The sequence below is a fragment of the Schistocerca gregaria genome, chromosome 3, assembly GCF_023897955.1.
Source record: "Schistocerca gregaria isolate iqSchGreg1 chromosome 3, iqSchGreg1.2, whole genome shotgun sequence".
NCBI lineage: Eukaryota > Metazoa > Arthropoda > Insecta > Orthoptera > Acrididae > Schistocerca > Schistocerca gregaria.
The window spans coordinates 211190474-211212142 of record NC_064922.1 but is presented as its reverse complement, the minus strand read 5'-3'; the positions used below and the strand labels follow the sequence as shown (position 1 = coordinate 211212142).

Sequence of the window (21669 nt, the reverse complement as noted above, 5' to 3'; positions counted from 1 at the left end):
ATCTCAATGTTTTTTGCCTGTTTTTGACATTGGTACTGGCAAGATATCGGTCCCAGGGATTTCAAGACTTCTGAGAATATTTTAATTTCAAGTTTGAAGCTGGATAACATATGACAACAGAACCTTGCTTCTTGCATAAGTTCATGATTCTAGGTCAACGTAAAGTACCCTATAAGTTTTACTAAGGGAGTTTGTAATAATTAAAATATGTGACATGAATGGCCACATCTTTTGATTGCATTAACATAGAAGCTTCAATTTCCTACACTGTCAAGGGACTGTAGAGCTTAAATGTGACAATTTCTAGATGATATGTCTACCAGTTCCTGAGAAAAAGGGGTCTTAACAGAAGGACAGATGGACAGTCAGACAGTCGGATAAAAAAAGACAAAAAGGGGGGGGGGGGGAGGGGGAATTGGATAAATAAAAAAATCTACTCACCAAGTGATGACAGAACACACATATAAAAGATTATATTAGGCAAGCTTTCAGAGCCAGTGGCTCCTCCTCCAGACAGAAGGGTTGACAGGAAGGAAGAGAGGTGAAGGAAAAGGACTGGAGAGATGTAGGAAAATGGGTAGATTTCAGGGAGACTTACTAGACGGGATGAGAAGGAAAACTTGCCTATATAATCTTTTATGTGTGTGTTCTGCCGCCACTTGGTGAGCAGAATTTTTTTATCTATCCAATTACCTTATTTTGTCAAAAAAGACAAATAAAGTTTTTTCCCCTAGTGTAATATAATTACAAATGCAAAATTTTTGGATTTTTTCACTTCACCTGTACAATGAAACCTTGCTTCTTGCCAAATTTCATGGTTCTAGGCCAACATGAAGTAGCTGGAAGGTTTTGATGAGTTAGTTTGCAAGTGTGAAAATATGTTTCATAATTACCTGTATCTTTTGATTACACTGACTTGGAAGCTCAGTTTTTCTCACCACCAAGCACTGTGGATCTTAATATGTGACCTGAATGTCAACATGATGCGTCTATCCATTCCTGAGAGAAAGGGCTATTAATATTTGGGCAAACAGAGAGAGACAAACAATAAAGTGATCCAATAATGGTCTGATTGTACATCAACATGTATTTATCTTTAATAATGATCCACCACTTTAGAAGATACAGTTTACACTTTTAACTGTAACTAGAGGTGAAATGGATATAGAGTTCTACCTCTGTTTCTGGGTGTAAAAGAATGGAATGTCAGCCTTGAAGGCTGTTGTGTTGCTGTCGCTTCAGATGTCAATCCCACATTGCCTTCAGCAAAATACAAAATTTTCAAGACTTTGAATGTCTTGTAAGCTTTGTAAATAACTTTGAACAGTTTTTGTAGGGGCCTTGGTTTGAAATCTCAGCATATTTGTGGTAATATTAAACCTATATTACACTGTAAGAGGACTTTGTAGTTGAACTTTTATAAGATCTTTAATAAGAGCACAGCAAGACTTTAGTGCCATAAAACTAAATGACAAGTGTACTAACAAACAATCAGAAATTGGAAATATTTTTAATAATCATTTTTTAAATGTTGTGGAGAAAATAGGATCTAGATCTGCACTAGAAGAGGCAAGGCTTCTAATAGAAGAGGCCATACCTGTGCAGTTTGAAACAACTGTATTTCCACCAACCTCTCCCTCTGAAATCAGTAAAATAATAAACCCACTGAAAAGTAAAAGCTCTTACAGAATTGATGGCATTTCCAGCAAGATACTTAAAGCTTGTTCCCCACAGATAAGTAGGATTCTCAGCCACGTATGTAATAGCTCTTTTGAGCAGGGTGTTTTCCCCGATAGACTGAAATATGCCATTGTAAAACCATTGCATAAAAAGGGGGATACGTCGGATGTCAACAACTATCACCCAATCTCTCTTCTGACAGCCCTATCAAAAATTTTTGAGAAAGTAATGTATTCAAGAGTAGCCTCCCATATTTGTAAAAATAAAGTACTAACAAAATATCAGTTTGGTTTTCAGAAAGGCTTTTCAACAGAAAATGCTATATACCCTTTCACTGATCAAATATTAAATGCTCTGAATAACCGGACATCACCCATTGGTATTTTTTGTGATCTCTCAAAGGCCTTTGATTGTGTAAATCATGGAATTCTTTTAGATAAGCTAAATCATTATGGTTTGAGGGGGGCAGTGCACAAATGGTTTAATTCATACTTAACTGGAAGAATGCAGAAAGTTGAAATAAGTGATTCATGTAATGTTAAAACAACAGCTGATTCCTCAAACTGAGGGGCTATCAAGTACGGGGTCCCACAGGGTTCGGTCATAGGTCCTTTACTGTTCTTGATATACATTAATGACTTACCATTCCATATTGAAGAAGATGCAAAGTTAGTTCTTTTTGCTGATGATACAAGTATAGTAATAACATCCAAAAACCAAGAACTAGGTGATGTAATTGTAAATGATTTTTTTTCACAAAATTATTAAGTGGTTCTCAGCAAACGGACTCGCTTTAAATTTTGATAAAACACAGTATATACAGTTCCTTACAGTAAATGGCACAACTCCAGTAATAAATATAGACTTTGAACAGAAGTCTGTAGCTAAGGTAGAATTTTCAAAAATTTTAGGTGTGTCCATTGATGAGAGGTAAAACTCGAAGCAACACATTGATGGTCTGCTGAAACGTCTGAGTTCAGCTACGTATGCTATTAGGGTTATTGCAAATTTTGGTGATAAGAATCTCAGTAAATTAGCTTACTATGCCTACTTTCATTCACTGCTTTCATATGGCATCATATTCTGGGGTAATTCATCGTTGAGTAGAAAAGTATTCATTGCTCAAAAACGTGTAATCAGAATAATTGCTGGAGCCCACCCACGGTCATCCTGCAGACATCTATTTAAGGATCTAGGGATCCCCACAGTAACCTCACAGTATATATATTCACTTATGAAATTTGTTGTTAATAATCCAACCCAGTTCAAAAGTAATAGCAGTGTGCATAGCTATAACACCAGGAGAAAGGATGATCTTCACTATGCAGGGTTAAATCTGACTGACAAAAGTCTTTGGTCACCTGCCAAACAGCATCAAAAGCCTAACAGATAGTCAACCAACATTTAAAAATAAATTAAAAGAATTTCTAGATGACAACTCCTCCTACTCATTGGCTGAATTTTTAGATATAAATTAAGGGAGGGAAAAAAACTTACTTAAACATTAGTGTCATGAAATATTTTGAGTAATGTAATATCGCGTACAGACATCTTTGATTAACCTGATACGCTCCACATCATTACGTAGTGTCGTATTCATGATCTATGGAACAAGTATTCATCTAATCTAATATAATGATGTCCTTAGGTGTTTTTATAATATCTTTTATAAAAATTGGAGCATGGTCCTGCATTTTATATAAAGATCCCTCACACTTCTTTGATGAGATATTACAAGCCTTTGATTTGCTATAAATTTGATTTAATCACGCCGGAGCATCAAATTAACTTTGATTTATTGTAAAATAGGATGTGTGTGGACTTTTCACAAGTGCAGTGAATCTTAAACTTTGCTAAAGAATTTGGAAAAACTTTCATGAGAGAGACTAGCTCCCAATAAAGACATTTGAAACATAATTATTTATTGTGGTTGTACAGCTCCTTTTTATTAATGTCTTTTTTGATTAATTTCGTGGTTATCGGACTCAAGTACTGTGAGCTTTAAACAGAGATCACACTTCGTTACGAAATAAATCTGACCATGTTTTTAATACAAATGTGTGTCCCCCACACTTTTCAAATAATTAATTTATTCAGTTAATAAATGAAAATGTCACTTCAGAATAGCAACAGTACAAGTAAGATTATTTTACTGACACTTAAAACACTATGCCCGTCCAATCTTGTTGTTAACAGTTGTGCTTGTTTTCACATTCATACTGAAGTAACCATCGCTACACTGCATTTCCATGTTAATTAAAACATGTAATCACTGATTACAGATGCCTTTTCATTTTATGTTCCACTATCAATATGTCCATCCATAACAATTACTGATTCAAAAACATGACAATGGTTCAACCATAAATCTCATAATTAATCCATGCACCTTTCTGTGAAATAACTGAATTACTGAAAATTTTTCTTAATTATTTTTCTACAAAATTTCTCATACTATCTATCCATGATGAAGCTGCACACAAATGCCATGTGTGGGAGCTCAACACTGATTCTTTTTCACACACCAAGATGGCTCATGACCACTAGTGCTATGGCATTATTGCCATTATACAGCAAGACAATACTCCCACAGAGAAAAGGCATGTTCAGCTTTGAATGTTCCAGAAGCCCGCGATAAGTAATGAGTTCAATATCAGTTAATTACAACACTAAAGATAGCAGTACTACTTAAATGGTCAACAAATGATTCTAATTAAAACTGTAATTGCAGGTGACTGTGTTTTATCGATTAGGTGTCACTTTCTCCTAGAATGCTTACTGAATTTATGTATAGCTAAATCACTAAAGTTCTTGTGTTATTTGATTTCTTACTAGTTTTGCTCATCAGAGGTGGGCATCTTCAGATATTCTTTACCATAGTGACAACACATTAAATGTTGCTATTAGGGAAATGAATATCTGAAGACTCATACATCTTATGAGGGGAAATAGTAATCAATCAAATGAACGCTACTTATCGTGGGTTACCTGTTCACTACTTCAATGGTGGTGGTTTATTCTTTCTCTCTTTAACTGATGGTCGATCAAAGACTGAATAAGACACAGTGACAAGTGTTGGAAGTTTCAATACATATTAAATGGTTTTGTTCGCAACTGTTCACTGCATCGATATCTGGATAAATTGCTCTTAACTACATCACAATATGTTGGCGCATTAGTACTTGGGTTGTACTTTTGAATCAAGAGTACACTATTTCTGTTTCCTCAGCATTTTCCAGATTTGATTATTAAATCATGGAGGGTCCTTTCCATCCTTAATCCACTTACTTGGCACATTCATTTCCAGAGTGTAATTTATAATCAGTTTAAACTTTGCCCATATCATACTGAATCTAAATGTCCATTCATTGTAAACTAAGTTGGATGCTAACAATTGCTTATCTGTTTTTTCTAGCATAAATACTATCCTAGCCTTCCTGATGGGCTATTAACTATAGTGACAAACATCGCTACAATGACATCAAGATCACTAATCTCTTTCTCTATGCTAACAATGTGGATAACAAGGTCTAAAATATTTTCATTGCGTGGGGCAGTTTTTGGAAAATGTGTAGAAAAGTACTTCACAAGACTTGTCTGTCCATAACACCTGCTGTGAATCCATTGACATCACAGTCTTTACTTGGTAGAGTCACCGCTAGCTAATACTATATGATCCAGATATTTATGTGCTACTGAGCATGAGTTTTTCCTTAAATGATTCTACAACTACTATGATGGAATCAGGTGGCTGGTGAAAACATCTGATGATAAACCTGAGTTCAGCCAGGCTTGCTACTTACATCCAGATAACTTCACAGTCAAGACTCGATTTCAATGTTGATACACACAATATTTTACTGACAGCATGAACACCCTCCCTCCTATAGTGTCTAATCGTTATACATTTTATACCTTGCTCAATATTTTGGTGCTTTCTACTTTGGATTTCAACCAATTCTCAGTTTTGAGAATAACTGGACCACGACAACTTTCCTGGGGGGCAGTAAGTTCAGGAAAATTGTCACAAATGCTTCAACAATTTATTGTTAAAATTTTGACCATTGAAGTGCCTTTACTTTATATGCAATCTGATTTTGCACTTTGCATATCGACTGGCAGGCATTCATCAAATGACCTTAAACTACTGCCGAGCCTTATAAAGACCATGCATGTACCACAAGTACTACACTGTCCAAGTTGCTGCTTTCTTTGTGTGGTGCACCCCTGACCATCAGAGGAGTCCTACAAATGTGTAAGTCCAAAAATCTGCAGCCATGACCATCACGGAATCGATGGAGCCTCTGGTTGATGAGACCAAAACCAAAGGACCCCAACTGATTCTTGATACAGTGCCACAAATTGTGAACTCTGCTTGCAGGCTGCGAGTAAGACCAGCAGTCTTCACTACTTCCACTATCTGCCTGTAGGAACTGACGTGGCCCTCAGAATCCAGTAGTGCTGACATAAGCAAGAACTTGCGCACTTCTGCATCCTCCACCCCTGATAGCTGCAGGCAGAGTGTACATATCTGGGATGCAGGCAGAGTGTACATATCTGGGATGAGCCTGGGCTGCAAGTTTGGATGCTGCCCAACATGAGTCCATGGGATGTTCATCATCCACCATAGGTCCATGATGTGTACTGTGGCCTACACCCACACACTTCTGCAGCAGAACCGAAATCAACTTTGGACCCTACCATCCTGGGCAGCAGCTGGCTGTGTCTCCTTGCCCAGTGGGCCCTTTGGTCCCCTAGTAAGATGTGCAACTTACATTAAGTTTTTTTCACTATCGCTTTTCACAGTGGCACCAATTGGCATTGATCCACTATCCCTCCTGGTTGGCTTCTCCAGACCACGCATCACCTACATTTTTCTCCCAAGGCAGTTGCTTTTGGCAGAGGAGGGGACAGCAATGAAGTGGCACCAATTGTTACTATGGAAACTGAGTAACTGCTACAACATTCCTGTCAGCTTCTGTGGTACCATTAAGCAGATGGCACTTCTAATCAGGAACATCCTCTGACAGGACAATGTCAGACTCCCACATAAAAATTGGCCCCCGGCCTGTCCGAGTTGATAATGTCAGACTCTGACATAAATTGGCCCAGGACACGTCTGAGTAAGCTGTTATGAAATAACAAATTATGCACCGTAGGCATATTGGTTTAATTTACAGTGTTAGCATTTTGGACTCCTGTTTTTTACAAAATAGCTTGCAAATTCTCTGGACATATTCTGTAATAGATCTCAAATTGTCTAATTAATCAGAGATAAGTCTCCTTCAGTTTTGTGTGCAACCTGCCTTTACAGAAGTCATTGTGTTCTCTCACACTACAGTTTCAGGCAGGGTTACTCAAACCAAAGTGTAAAATAAATAGCGATTTATCTCTTAATATTTTTTGTTTTGTTTAATTATTTTAATCTTCAAACATAAAATGTTTCACATCATCAATGTTAGTATTACATACCTGAGTTTTATACATTTCTTTGACATCTTGCAGGTCAAGTTTGAGTTCTTGTGTCTCTTCCACTTTCTCTCCATACATCTGCAACAGAGCATCATACTTGTGCTGAATATCTTCAAACTGAGCTCGGAGCTCTTGAGCACTGGCGAGAGCTGTCTCCTGTTCTTCAATGCGTGCTATCAGTGCCGATACTTCCCCTGTAAGTGCTGCCCTCTCTGCATCCCGACGTGAAAGTTCCCACTGCAGCTGCTGGACTTCACCTGAACAGAGCAAGCGATGACTATAGCTTTTCGGATACTTATAATCTGATATTCTGTCTCATGCAGAAAACAATAAATTTAAGAAGAGCAAATGACATAATTATGTAAATAAAATAGAAAGAAACTTCCACATGGGGAAAATATATTAAAAACAAAGATTCCAAGACTTACCAAGCGGGAAAGTGCCGGTAGACAGGCACAATAAAATAACACACAAACACAAAATTTCGAGCTTTCGCAACCGGCGGCTGCTTCGTCAGAAAAGAGGGAAGAAAAAGGAAAGATGAAAGGATGTGGGTTTTAAGGGAGAGGGTAAGGAGTCATTCCAATCCTGGGAGCAGAAAGACTTACCTTAGGGGGAAAAAAGGATAGGTATATACTCGCGCGCGCGCACGCACACACACAGACGCACACACACAGACACACACACACAAACACACACACACAAACACACAAACACAAACACACACACACACACACTCACACACACACACACACACACACACACACACACACACATCCATACATACACAGACACAAGCAGACCAAATGACATAATTACTTAGATACACTCATAAGCAATTGAATTAGAGGTAGATGGCATGTCATTTGACTGAATAACTGTCGGACTCATCGGCATGGTAGTTGAGTGGAAGGTTGTTAGAGCACATTTCACTGCAGGCAAATTGTGGGGTCTGGAATGTGAAACACTTCCACTTCAAGTTTGTGCAGGCACTGGGAACTCACTCATCACAATATAAATGGTAAACTGCACGTAGTTCAATTTGGAGAAAGCTGCCGCATAAGGTGGTGGTGGTTAGTGTTGAACGTCCCGTCAACGAGGTCATTAGGGACGCAGCAAGCTCGGGTTAAGGAAGGACTCGAAAGGAAATTGGCCGTGCCCTTTCAAAGGAACCATCCCTGCATTTGCCTGAAACGATTTAGGGAAATCACGGAAAACCTAAATCAGGATGGCTGGAGATGGGATTGAACCGTCGTCCTCCCGAATGCCTGTTTCGGCAACAATGTATTGGTGACAGAGATTGCCTTTGATTACTGTAGATTGTAGCAGTGGCATACAGACTAAAATATAGCAGTTCAAGAATAAATGCTGGACAACAATGATCAGTGAATACCCAAACCTTTCAGATCTACCATCATTGCTACGCAATACAGAAGTGGACTCTCACGTGTGGATCTCTTCTCACAGTATGCCATGAGGAATACACATCAGTATAGGCACAGTAGCAGCACCATTGCATGCACAAAGCACAAAAAAGTGTCACGAAGCTGAGAGTTCCCATACACGTGGCAGAGAAACAATAATTATGTCAAAAATCACACGAGGGGAAGCAACCTGCTTGCCAATATAACACCACTAATACAAATGGCAGAGATATTCTTTTGTTTACATGTAATGAAATGGAGCCTCTGAAATAGTTACTGTCACCTCTACTTGCAAATGATGCGGGAGCTTACTATCCTGCAATGCACATACATTTTCTCACTTACAGAGTTTTCATTAACACGCTGCTCTACATCAACATTCCTGAATTGTGTCAGATTTGTCTGAGGATGTCCTACAGTCTTGAGAGAAACTGTGTGGTATCTAAGATCAACTAACCTTAATCCTTTTGGGCATACCTGAAATTCCATCAAGCAAGCTGTGTGCGCTTTGGTCCCAACTCTGAGTAATCTCCATAAGTTGTGGGTGGCAATTTAGAGGACACAGATCAAGATGGCTCTCCAATACTTCTGGTGTCTCATAGAGCTCATGTCAACATGTGTCATCACCACTGTTAGTGCGAAAGGGAGTGCTATACATTACTTGGTAGGAGTGTTGAGTGTTTGTAATTAAACAGATGAGTTCTTTATTCAAATTTTTCCATCAACCACTGACCATGAAAATGACATGGGTTTTGATATGCATGCAGTAATAAGAATTTACTTTAAAAATTACGCATTGCTTTTAGATTTTACATTAAAATTTACGTGTTAGGTTTAGGATAATACACTACCACAGAATTCTTCTACCTCATAAACACAGTTGTTGATTAATAGTTTCTGTAGATTGGTTGGCTGTTGGAGTTAAGAGAGACCAAACTGCGAGGTCATCAGTCTCTTCATCCTATCTGTGTTGAACCAGGAATAGTCCTCAAACAAAGGATACAAGAGGCAAATCCTGGGAAGACCAGTTAAATATGATACAATCTGACAGAAATAAAATAAAGGAAAAGCAGGAAAGGAGTGAGAGGGGGTAAATTCGGTAAGCCACTCCGTGCACAGTGCAGCTGGAGGTCACCAGGACATGATGGGAGACACACCCTCTACATCCCACCAGCACAAAGTCACTGTCTGTTACATTAAGGAAATGACCAACATGGACAAGATGATAAAAGCTCTGGAAATATAAAACATTAAAAACAGCGAACATAAAAGAACAATGAGAATAAAGAGGTGGGTCGGGTAGAGGCCAGGCCAGACCGCCAAGCAAGAGTCACTATGGCATTCCAGAGCCAGAGCAGCAAACTCCGAAGTTGGTCAATGAGGCTAAAGTCCTCCACCTGACAGAGACAAGTAGAAACTACTTTCACTGGTGAAATGTAAAACCAGGTCTTCCGCTAACACCAGCAGTAGCGTATCAGGAAGGTTAAGAGATTGCCACAAAGCAACCAGATTTGGGCAGTCTAGTAGGATATGGGCCACCATCAGAAGGACACCATATTGGCAGTAAGGTGGGTCCTCACATCAGACAATATCAGCCAAATGTGGCCAATGCACAATGAGAATAAAGAGGTGGGTCGGGTAGAGGCCAGGCCAGACCGCCAAGCAAGAGTCACTATGGCATTCCAGGGCCAGAGCAGCAAACTCCGAAGTTGGTCAATGAGGCTAAAGTCCTCCACCTGACAGAGACAAGTAGAAACTACTTTCACTGGTGAAATGTAAAACCAGGTCTTCCGCTAACACCAGCAGTAGCGTATCAGGAAGGTTAAGAGATTGCCACAAAGCAACCAGATTTGGGCAGTCTAGTAGGATATGGGCCACCATCAGAAGGACACCATATTGGCAGTAAGGTGGGTCCTCACATCAGACAATGTCAGCCAAATGTGGCCAATGCACAGCTGAGACAGGACAGTGGACTCCCTGCGAGAAGCATGAAGGAAAGACTGCACATGATCATGGTCTCCTTTATTTCTCTCAGTTTGTTTGGGGAGTTCATGGAGAACCATTCCGCATTCAGACATCCAACAACTGATGATGTAGAGTAAACTGAAGGTACAGTTCTGGAAGCTCCATTTCCAAAATTGGATCCTGGCAGCCAACTTTGCCAAATGGTCGGCATGTTCATTCCCTGAGATCCCCTCATGTGTAGGGGTCCAAACATAGATGACCGGCCATCCAGCTTGATGGAGTCAGAACGAAGATACTGGATAGTCGTCACTAATGAGTGATGAGGGTAGCATTGACCTATAGTCTGAAGGCTACTCAGGTAATCACTGCAAATTAGCAGCATCTTGACGATGCAAGGAAGAGCATGGATAAGGGCTCATTTACTGGCCACCAATTCAGTAGTGGAGACACAGGATACATTTGACAGGGACTGTAGTTCACTAAAATTTGCATGAGGGTATGCAAAACCGATCTGTCCATTAACCATTGAGCTGTAAGTGTATAGCACTTCTGAACTTGGAAATGCATTGAGGACAGCAATGAACAGGTGGAAAAACACCATGGGGTCAACTGAATTTTTCAGCAAAGGATAAATCGAGACATATGTGAGGTCGGGATACATGCCATGGGTACGTAACCGATAGCTCCCTTACAAGAGGCAACAGTGAGGGAAATGGATTTCAGAGCTCAGACAATGTAGTCTAACTGTCATTACGACCCTAGTTCTGGGTCTGTTGTGGGAGGTGAACCTCCATGCTAGGAAAAAGGACACGGAAGTTTGGATGCTTCCGAAAGCTGTGAATATGTGTAGCATAATTGAGTACCTGTTGCTAGCATCTGATCCATAGTGAAGGGGACCTAGCCTCCATGAGTAGGCTTTACACAGAGCTAGCTTAAAAGGCTCCTGCTCCAAGTCGGAACCCATAGTGAAGTATCAGGTTCAGCAACTGTGAGCAATGCTGAACCATATGCCAGAATCCCATAACTAAGACAGAACAGAACAGAATCTACATCTACATCTACATCCATACTCCGCAAGCCACCTGACGGTGTGTGGCGGAGGGTACCCTGAGTACCTCTATCGGTTCTCCCTTCTATTCCAGTCTCGTATTGTACGTGGAAAGAAGAATTTTCGGTATGCTTTTGTGTGGGCTCTAATCTCTATGATTTTATCCTCATGGTCTCTTCGCGAGATATACATAGGAGGGAGCAATATACTGCTTGACTCTTCGGTGAAGGTATGTTCTCAAAACTTCAACAAAAGCCCGTACCGGGCTACTGAGCGTCTCTCCTGCAGAGTCTTCCACTGGAGTTTATCTATCATCTCCGTAACGCTTTCACGATTACTAAATGATCCTGTAACGAAGCACGCTTCTCTCCGTTGGATCTTCTCTATCTCTTCTATCAACCCTATCTGGTGCGGATCCCACACTGCTGAGCAGTATTCAAGCAGTGGGCAAACAAGTGTACTGTAACTTACTTCCTTTGTTGTCGGATTGCATTTCCTTAGGATTCTTCCAATGAATCTCAGTCTGGCATCTGCTTTACCGACGGTCAACTTTATATGATCATTCCATTTTAACTCACTCCTAATGCGTACTCCCAGATAATTTATGGAATTAACTGCTTCCAGTTGCTGACCTGCTATTTTGTAGCTAAATGATAAGGGACCTATCTTTCTATGTATTCGCATCACATTACACTTGTCTACATTGAGATTCAATTGCCATTCCATGCACCATGCGTCAATTCGCTGCAGATCTTCCTGCATTTTAGTACAATTTTCCATTGTTGCAACCTCTCGATACACCACAGCATCATCTGCAAAAAGCCTCAGTGAACTTCCGATGTCATCCACCAGGTCATTTATGTATATTGTGAACAGCAATGGTCCTATGACATTCCCCTGCGGCACACCTGAAATCACTCTTACTTCGGAAGACTTCTCTCCATTGAGAATGACATGCTGAGTTCTGTTATCTAGGAACTCCTCAATCCAATCACACAATTGATCTGATAGTCCGTATGCTCTTACTTTGTTCATTAAACGACTGTGGGGAACTGTGTGAAACTCCTTGCGGAAGTCAAGAAACACGGCATCTACCTGTGAACCCGTGTCTAGGGCCCTCTGAGTCTCGTGGACGAATAGCGCGAGCTGGGTTTCACACGACCGTCTTTTTCGAAACGCATGCTGATTCCTACAGAGTATATTTCTAGTCTCCAGAAAAGACATTATACTCGAACATAATACGTGTTCCAAAATTCTACAACTGATCGACGTTAGAGATATAGGTCTATAGTTCTGCACATCTGTTCGACGTCCCTTCTTGAAAACGGGGACGACCTGTGCCCTTTTCCAATCCTTTGGAACGCTTCGCTCTTCTAGAGACCTACGGTACACCGCTGCAAGAAGGGGGGCAAGTTCTTTCGCGTATTCTGTGTAAAATCGAACTGGTATCCCATCAGGACCAGCGGCCTTTCCTCTTTTGAGCGAATCAGGGCTTTGTAAAGCTGCAGTGGTGTGGTCTGCATCCGAGCTGGTGTTACTGAAGCAGCAAAGTGTATTAATGTGTAGCCAGCACCTTTGCTTAAGCTGGTGAAGATGGGGAAGCCATATCAGCCGGACATCAAGGACAAGTGTCAAAAAGTGATATGTCTCCACCATGTCGATTAATTGGTCGTCACAGTACATTTCTGGTTGTGGAATGGCAACAGAAGTGCGTGACCTGAGTCATCATGACAGAAAACTGAGAACAATGGGCGAGGGTCCATGACTGCACCTTTCAAAGGGCGCCCTGCAGTTGGTTTTCAGCGACACACACACACACACACACACACACACACACACACAAACACTAGAAGAGCAATAGTAAAAGCAAAAATCGTTAACACATGAGGGGGGACAGGGACTATTAATACAGAGCCCTATGGGACCCCTTTCCCGTGGATATGGGGGTACCATGGAAAGCACCAACTTGGCGTGGCATGGTAAGAAGTTCTAGACTTAAATCAGAAGTGGGCCATGGATATCCCACTCATGTATTGTTGTGGTGTTGTCATGTGATGTCATGAGCCTTTTGTAGAGAAGGTGTTATCTCAAAAGCTGTCTGGATGGCAGATTACAGGCAAGCCAAATTATTATCAGCAGTGGAACGGCCTTGACAAAAACTGCCCTGGGATGGAACCAGAAGGCCCCAAGACTCAAGGAGCCTACACAGCTACAGGCTCACTAGGCATTTGAGAAACTTACAGAAAATATTGGTGAGACTAATTGTGATAGCTTTCCATATCTAGGGGACACTTCCCCAGTTTCAGTACTGGGATGATGATGCTCTCCTCTCACTGACATGCAAGCTACCCTCACTCCAGATACAGTTAAAAATGGTAAGAAGAAGGTGATGTCAATCCACTGATAGGTGTTTGAGCATTTGGTTGTGGATGATTTGTAGTCTTGGGGGTGTATCAGGGCAAAGGGCTAAGGTGTTGAAGAATTCCCACTCACTGAATGGAGTTCCAGGTGCTTTGTAATGAAAGGTAGGTACAATCGCTCAATTCGCTGTTTAAGAACTTGAAAAGCAGGCTGACAGATATCAGATGCAGAGGCTCATCCATAATGCAGAGCAAAATGTCTGACTATGGCATCCGTGAAAACAGCACCGTTCAAGGAAATACAAAGTACACAGGCAGAGGACTGATAACCACAGAGGTGTCTGTTCTTAGCTCAAACCTGCAAAGGAGGTACTTGTGGTCCAATGGTTGAAATGTGCCATTTTCAGCATTTTTGCTTCTGTCGTTTTATTAAGTGGCAGACGTGGATATGGAGCTGTTTAAAGGCAATGAGGTGCTTGATTGATAGATGCTGTTTATAATATTAGAGAGTCTCTAATGGCCCCAACAATTTTTGAGGTCCATCAAGGTGCTACCTTCTGATGGAGGGAGAACCTGAAACAAGAATTTTGCTAAGTCGGCTGCTGACAAAATGACTGCTGTTGTATTCTGAACAGCCTCATCAATGTCTCCATTTAGCGGGCAGTGACAAGTGATGTGAAAGCATCGCAGTTGGCATTGTGGTCAGCTCATCTAGACAGGCACCCATGGGAGTGATGCTGAGGGAGGGACAGGAAGACTGGGAACTGTTCACTACCACACAAGTCTTCATGGACCCTCCAGTAGACGGATGGGAGGGGCTGCAAATAGAAAAATCAGTGGCCAAATAATTTCCATGTGCCACACTGAAGAGTGTGGAGGCACCAGTGTTTTAAGAGACAGAGGTCAAGATCTGCCAGTAAGTGTTATGTCCTAACTGTGGCCAGTGACCATGGTTCCACTCAAAAATGGATTATGGGCACTGAAGTTGACCCAGATTAGAAAAATTGGGGGGAACTGAGAAACCAATGCAGGTAATATTTTCTGAGGAACTCCACCATTGGGAGGGAGATAACCATTACAGACAGTAAAATACTGAAATGCCATTGCCCAAACAGCCACAGCCTCCAAAGTTGTATCAAGAGGCACAAGTTTGCTATATACACAGTTCAGAACACATGTGCAAACTCCACCTGACACCCTATCATAATTGGTATGATTCTTAAAATATCACTGACAGCCACAGAGGACGAGGGTCCCTGTTGCCAGAAACCAAGTTCCTTGAACGGCAAAGCAGAAAGCAGGAGAGGAGCTTAAAAGATGTCATAGCTCAGTCAGGTGGTGGAAAAAAACCACTACAATTGCACTGGAGAACTGTGTTGTCAATTTACTGTGAGGACGTGAAGGGACCAAGGAGGCAGATTACATCTACTGGTTAAGAGGGAGTGGCATCAAATGTACAGGTTCTGAGACACATTGTGTAGTGAGATTATGGGCTCTAGGGGCCACTGGGATTGCTGCTGTAGTCACAGAAGCAGAACATGTGGGATTTGGTGGTGTGGGTACCACCGGAATTTTCGGTGAAGAATTATTTTATCTTTCTTTTCTGCAGGCATTTGGATGACTGGGAGGACTTCCCTGAGTCAGTTTCAGGGACTGAAGACGCTCATGCAGCTCTATGATCAGCAGTCTGTGGGTGCTTCAGCCACTGGCTGGTATCCAGTTGCAGACCGGAAGAAACCTTGGAGGGGAGTGTCCCAAGTGACCCCTTCTTGACGTAAGAAACTGGACAAAGATAATGCGTCTTGGCATCCATGGTGGGTGGGGAGCAATTTGCTCCAGAAGTAGGTGTGGGGGAAGCAGCAGGAGGAGAACCCCCAACCATTAGGGGAATAAGCATTGTCGAGCAGCCCCAAGGGCTCACTGTAGGATACATTATGGAGGAGAGTACCAATGGCAGAGAGGGTGATGTCATCGTAGCTGTAGCATATGACACTGTCATGCATGCACGATATAGATGCTCATACATTTTCTTGGCTTCTTTGTACAGCAGCCTGACCAGAGTCTTATATTCCCATATTTTTTTCTCCCTGCAGTCTGGTGAGCAGCTGGCGCAGACAAGGGGAGGAGAACAAGGAATGTTTATATACAACAGTTGTTCACAATCTCTACAGACTGGGCTGGCATTGCAACAGGAAGACATATGCCTGAATTTCATACCTTTGAAGTGCTGCATGAAGTTGGCAGGATGAAGGGACATATGGTGTCTTGGCACAGTGGTATACCATCACCTTGACCTTTTCAGGCAACAAGGAGCCCTCAAAGGCCTATTGACCTTCAGACCCTTGTGCACACAACGAACAAAAAGTACACCCCGTCACTCAAAGATGGCACGTATATAATCATCGGACTGCAAGAGGACGTCATGATGGAAAAGGATGCCTTAAACCCTGTTTAGATTATTATGGGGAGTGACGGTCACCAGAATGTTACCCAGCTTGTCACAAATGAGCAAAGTCCATGACTGGACAGGGGATGTTATTTTAATCAAAACTGATCTCTTCATTTGAAGGTGATTGCAACTTCCCCAAACCTTCCTCAATAATCTATACAAAGAATAAAGGCTTTGTGGCCAAAAAAAGAATCCACATCTGTCCTTGTACAAACCAGGTATTGGGAAGAGCATTTCTCTTGCTTCTCACTTTAGCTGATGTTCCTCCCATAGTACACCCAGGGAAGGAAATCTCTTGGAGTCGTATTGTTCTGCCATGAGGAGGGAGTGTTTCTACAGATACCTCTCAAAGAAATTCAATGGTAGGTCTATCACTGCCAGGGATAGTTTAATATACAGCTGTATCCCAGTATATTGAAAACTATTTTGGGGCTTGTTAAATTTAGCCTAAATCTACATTATTTGTGTTCTTTGTTCGATAATTGTGTATAGAACTTCTCCAATTTAAAGTCTCCAGCTGCTTCATCGATGTCTCTCCCAACTCCAAAGAATAACCACCAAATTCAACAGAGATCAGTGAAGGTGAAAGCAACAGCTACAATATAATATCCGTGTTGCTCTTATGAGCCATTTAATTGCAAAATGTGTGTTCATTACATCATTACATGACGATCCAAAATATGCCTTGGTACTATTTATTGATAATATTTTATGGCTTTATGAAGCTTAAACAGTACAACGAAGACTACACATTTAAATACGGTTGGTACAAATACCACTGACATGAGTGTCTGAACCCCCTCAGATTTTCTAAATTAATAAACATGATCAAATCAGTGTAGACCATAAAAAACCTAATGATTTTATATTGCACACCTATCTACTAGGATTTTGTTATAAGTGACAACCAACTAAAAGATGACCTCTTGAACACTGTTGATAATCAGCTCAGTAAAGTCTGGCATATGACTATTAAAAAGCTGAAAAACAACAGACATCAATAGTAAACCATTGCAGTAAGCTTTTACACCAATCCCAATAAAGTGCATTTGGAGATTGAGTAACCCGTTTCAAATCAAGGAAACAAAATTCAATTATGTTGCACGAGATGCTGTAATAACGCAAAGTGGCTAACAGTGGCTTTCTAATGCAGCTTATAGCAGCTGTTCTTGTGTTCAAACAGAATAAACAATCACCAAGTGTACAAACCCATTCAATCATACATTTTACATTATTTTACAATGAAAAAACTATCAACTAAAAAGAGGTTTGGAAGTAAAAAGCAATGTGAAATTAAAGACCATCCTACAGAATAGGCAATCAGTTTGGAGGTATCAACCTATAGTAGTACCTGATATCAACAGCAAACACTTTTACCAATCATAAAATTTTGGGTGTGGTGTAGAATGGTTGTCAACACCTTTCCCAACATTTCCCCCATGTTTTCCCCCTTGTTCAGTCCTTTTTAAAATGAAAATTCTGCCACATGTATATCTTACTTATCTGTCTCAAACATAATTTGCAAATTCAATTTGAACTAATACACATATATTCTTAGAAGACACCATCAAGGTGGCCACAAAGAACAGTCGAACTGATAGAAATTGAATGACATTGTGCAATGTTGCCTGGTGTTAAGCTGCTGCCAACTTACCTAACAAACAACATTATGTTTAATGTCTCTACCTTATCTATGTAAGATAATTTCAAACTCAATTACAAACATTTCAGCGACTGTTCATTCTACAAGTCACTTTTACTTTCTTAGATAAGGACACAGAACAGTGTAATTATTTTCTTCAATGATTTACAGAGACAGAGAACAAAGTATCTGCGAAAAGGTCGAATTTTATGTTGTGCTACAGTGGATTCCCTTAGACGTTTCTTGTGTTTGAGAATGTGATTAAAAGGTTTCATACTTTGTGTTTAGTCCTTTGAATGTGTTCCAAATATATAAATAGATTCAACTGTGTCAGGCATCTTAATTTTAACCAAAGCAAATAAGGCTTCTAAGTGATTTTTTTGTAATAATGTCAGTTATAATCTAATCCCATAACATGGCTTTGTTATGACTTTCTACTCGGGTGCAGCAAATGCTTCCAAGTATTTTCATCTATTTTTCCTGCAGCAGAAATGACATACTTGAGTTATTTTATTATGATCTTGTCTGGGTGCCAATCACTGCTGCAAAATGTCTCATAGATTCTCAACTGTGTTGCAATTTGCTGTTCTATATGCTTTGATATTTATCTTCTCTGGAGTTAACCACATTGATTATTCATACAACCAGCCACAAAATCTGAATCATATCACAGTGTCTCCAAATAAAATTTAATACTGTTTAATAGTATGAAAAACGCAGAAAAAAAAGATCAAAATGCTGCGCATCCACTGGTATGCCACAATGTATAATAGTATATACTACTCTTCTGTTATTCTAAATTCCTACCATGCCACATTTTTACCACTGTAATTGACAGTGAGTGTTTAGGTGTGTGATTCCTGCTGTATGTGCTGTTACTCATGCTAGGAAACCAATTATAGACATTTCTTGATAAACAGTGAAAGTACTTGCTTAATCTCAAGATGTCATCCAAAATCTGATGTTTTAGTTCTAAGTGGATTTTTTCCAGCTTCACTACATGTCAATGATGTCAACAGTATGTGTCTAGCAAACCCCTGCTCATCATTTTCAGTTTCTTCTATATGGCCACCTGTGACATTATCTCCATTGTATGTTTACATTACTAACATTCTACTTACTCCAACATATACAACTACCTAAAAATTTTTGAGATTTAATAACAGTGTGCTGCCAACATACAAAAGTCAGAGCAGTGTCTTATATTAGTTGTTGATACACAAAGTACTAACCATCCCGTAACTTCAGCTGTGCCTGAAGTCCTTCGAGCAGTGATGTTGTGTTTCCAGAACGCAGACTATCATACACATTGCTTAAACGCCCAGAATTTGATGCTGTGTCAAATGCATCATCAGGAAACTGAAACAAATCACTTGTTAATTATAATGCAAATTAAATGTACACTCACTGACCACTAAAGGCTGAGAAATTTTCAAAAAGGTGAACTACATTTTATATCTCTATTTTTGGGTGGAAAGCTAGAGCAACAGTAATTCGTCTAGGGAAGAAATCAACACTAGCAGCCAACTCAGTGAAGCTGCACACAAATGTAATACTATAGCTATGATTTTTTACCAATTATTCTAGTTTTTCCTAATAATATAAAATTCCCTGCAAAAAATGTCACAATAAATGGAGGATGGTCAAAACATCAAATTGTAGCTGCATTTCATAAAATTACAGGACTTTTCAATAGAAAAAGTACAACATATGTAGGGGACCTCTGAAAGAAAGTTGCACATGTGGCTCCACACTAACACCACTGCACAATAAGGGTGGCACATTGTCAGAAGACAGTACATGTTCCCGGTTTTCTGCAGACACAAATCTGTGTATGACTGAAGTGGTGTAGAAAATGGAAATACACTCTAAAGTTGAAGCATACAGGACAAAATGATTCTCATGAGCAAAACATCTTACTTACCATGAAATTTTGGTGGTATATGGACCAAATACAAGGTTGCATCAAGTCATAGAGAAATATTGCCAACAATTCGACCAAGACTGCTTATATATGTGTGTGATGCCAATCGGGAAGAAAGGTCATCAACATCGACCACAGATGACAATATCTGAGCAATTAGCAAGCTGAGAGAACATCTGGGGACAGAGAGATTTTCTGTCAATGAGGACATTCACGCAAATGGCTCTTGAAGGATCAAGGAGCAGATTCTATCACTGAGGAATTGAACGATTATTAGAATATTTCGAGTGTCCTTTATAGATACTTGGTGACTGTGCTGATAAATAGTGAACATATATGCATTAGTTTGAAGTGTGATACAGCATTCAATGATAGTTACTTTGCCTGCAATATAATGCATAATTTACTTTTTTAAGTGCTCTTGTACTACAAAAATTTGCAGCTCTCTCTTCAGATAAAAAAGATGTGATGGTAGACAATTCCAAATTTATTTATTTTTTACATTTTTTGGCCTTCACTGAACCACTCTAGCCAACTTTATACGAAGAATTTTTCAGTTTCCTGTCAGCCCAGTACTTCTTCATTCTCTCGGATCTCATCCTTCTTTTTTCATCAGAAATCACCCTTTCTATTGTCTGTTTGTTGATTCTCATTTGCAGTCTGGTTTGTTCGTCTGTGAGCTTCCTGATTTTGTCAGATTTGTTTCTTAGGTCTTCCACTGTAATGTGTAGCTCATCCATATCTTCCTTGATTTCTGTAATCCACTTAATGTTGCACTTACTATTCCACAATTTTTCTATTATTCTTCAGATGATCTTGTTCTCTGGTATTCTGATTAGATGTCCAAAAAATGAAAGGCATTCTTCCTGATTGTACTCATTATTGGTTCTACTGCCTTGTAGACTGTTTCATTTGTAGCTACTCTCCAGTGTCCATCTTTCTAGTACAATTTGCTGATGCAAGTTCTGATGATTCTTCTCTCTATTTTGAGTATTTTGTCTATTTGTGCAGTGTTAGTTGTTCTGAAGATGGTTTTACTTGCATCTGTTATTTCTTGTTGAGAGGCTGTTTTGTAGTGTTTTAATTTTGTTGCTATTGACAGGCTCTTTATGTTGTAGGTGTTTTTGGTGATATATTGAGCTCAAGTCAATGTGTTTATTCTGTGTGCCATGTTGGCTTTTCATTGAGGTTATATGTTATGATTTCTCCCAGATATTTATATTTATCGACAATTTTGATTTCTTGGTTTCCTATGGCAATTTCGTTTACGAGTGGTGGTCAGTTAACATGATGACTGTTGTTTCAAAGGATATTCCAAGACCAATTTTCTGTGCTATTTCCTGTAGTGAGATAACTTGTTGTTTGGTTTCCTGAATACCGTTGGACAAGAGAGCAAGGTCATTAGCTAATCCTAGACAATTTAAACTTATGTTGTCTTTGGGTCTTCCAATTTCGATGTACTCTGGGTTAGTCTTGAACGATTCCCTCATTATGTATTCTAAAGCACAGTTGAAAAGCAGGGGTGCCAAGCAATCTCCTTGTCTTAAACCTGTTTTTATGATGAATGGCTCAGAGGGTTCCCCCCTGAACTTCACTTTGGATACAGTGTTGGTTAAGGTGAATTCTATCAATTTGATTAATTTTGTATGGAGCCTGAAATTTCTTAAGATTTTTAACATTGAAGGTCTATGGATACAGCCATTGC

At 40.0% G+C, this 21669-nt stretch overlaps 1 protein-coding gene across 4 annotated transcripts in view; it reads right to left on the bottom strand.

The window, feature by feature from the left end:
* The window catches only part of LOC126354519 (TATA element modulatory factor), a 136899-nt gene that overhangs the window by 5030 nt on the left and 110200 nt on the right, over positions 1–21669 (bottom strand). For all 4 annotated transcript variants that reach the window (XM_050004240.1, XM_050004239.1, XM_050004238.1 and 1 more), the window contains exons 18-19: positions 19273–19399; positions 7153–7409 (exon numbers count right to left, since the gene is read on the bottom strand). In XM_050004240.1, the coding sequence (XP_049860197.1) occupies positions 7153–7409; positions 19273–19399 (384 nt within the window). The remainder of the gene's footprint in view (positions 1–7152; positions 7410–19272; positions 19400–21669) is intronic.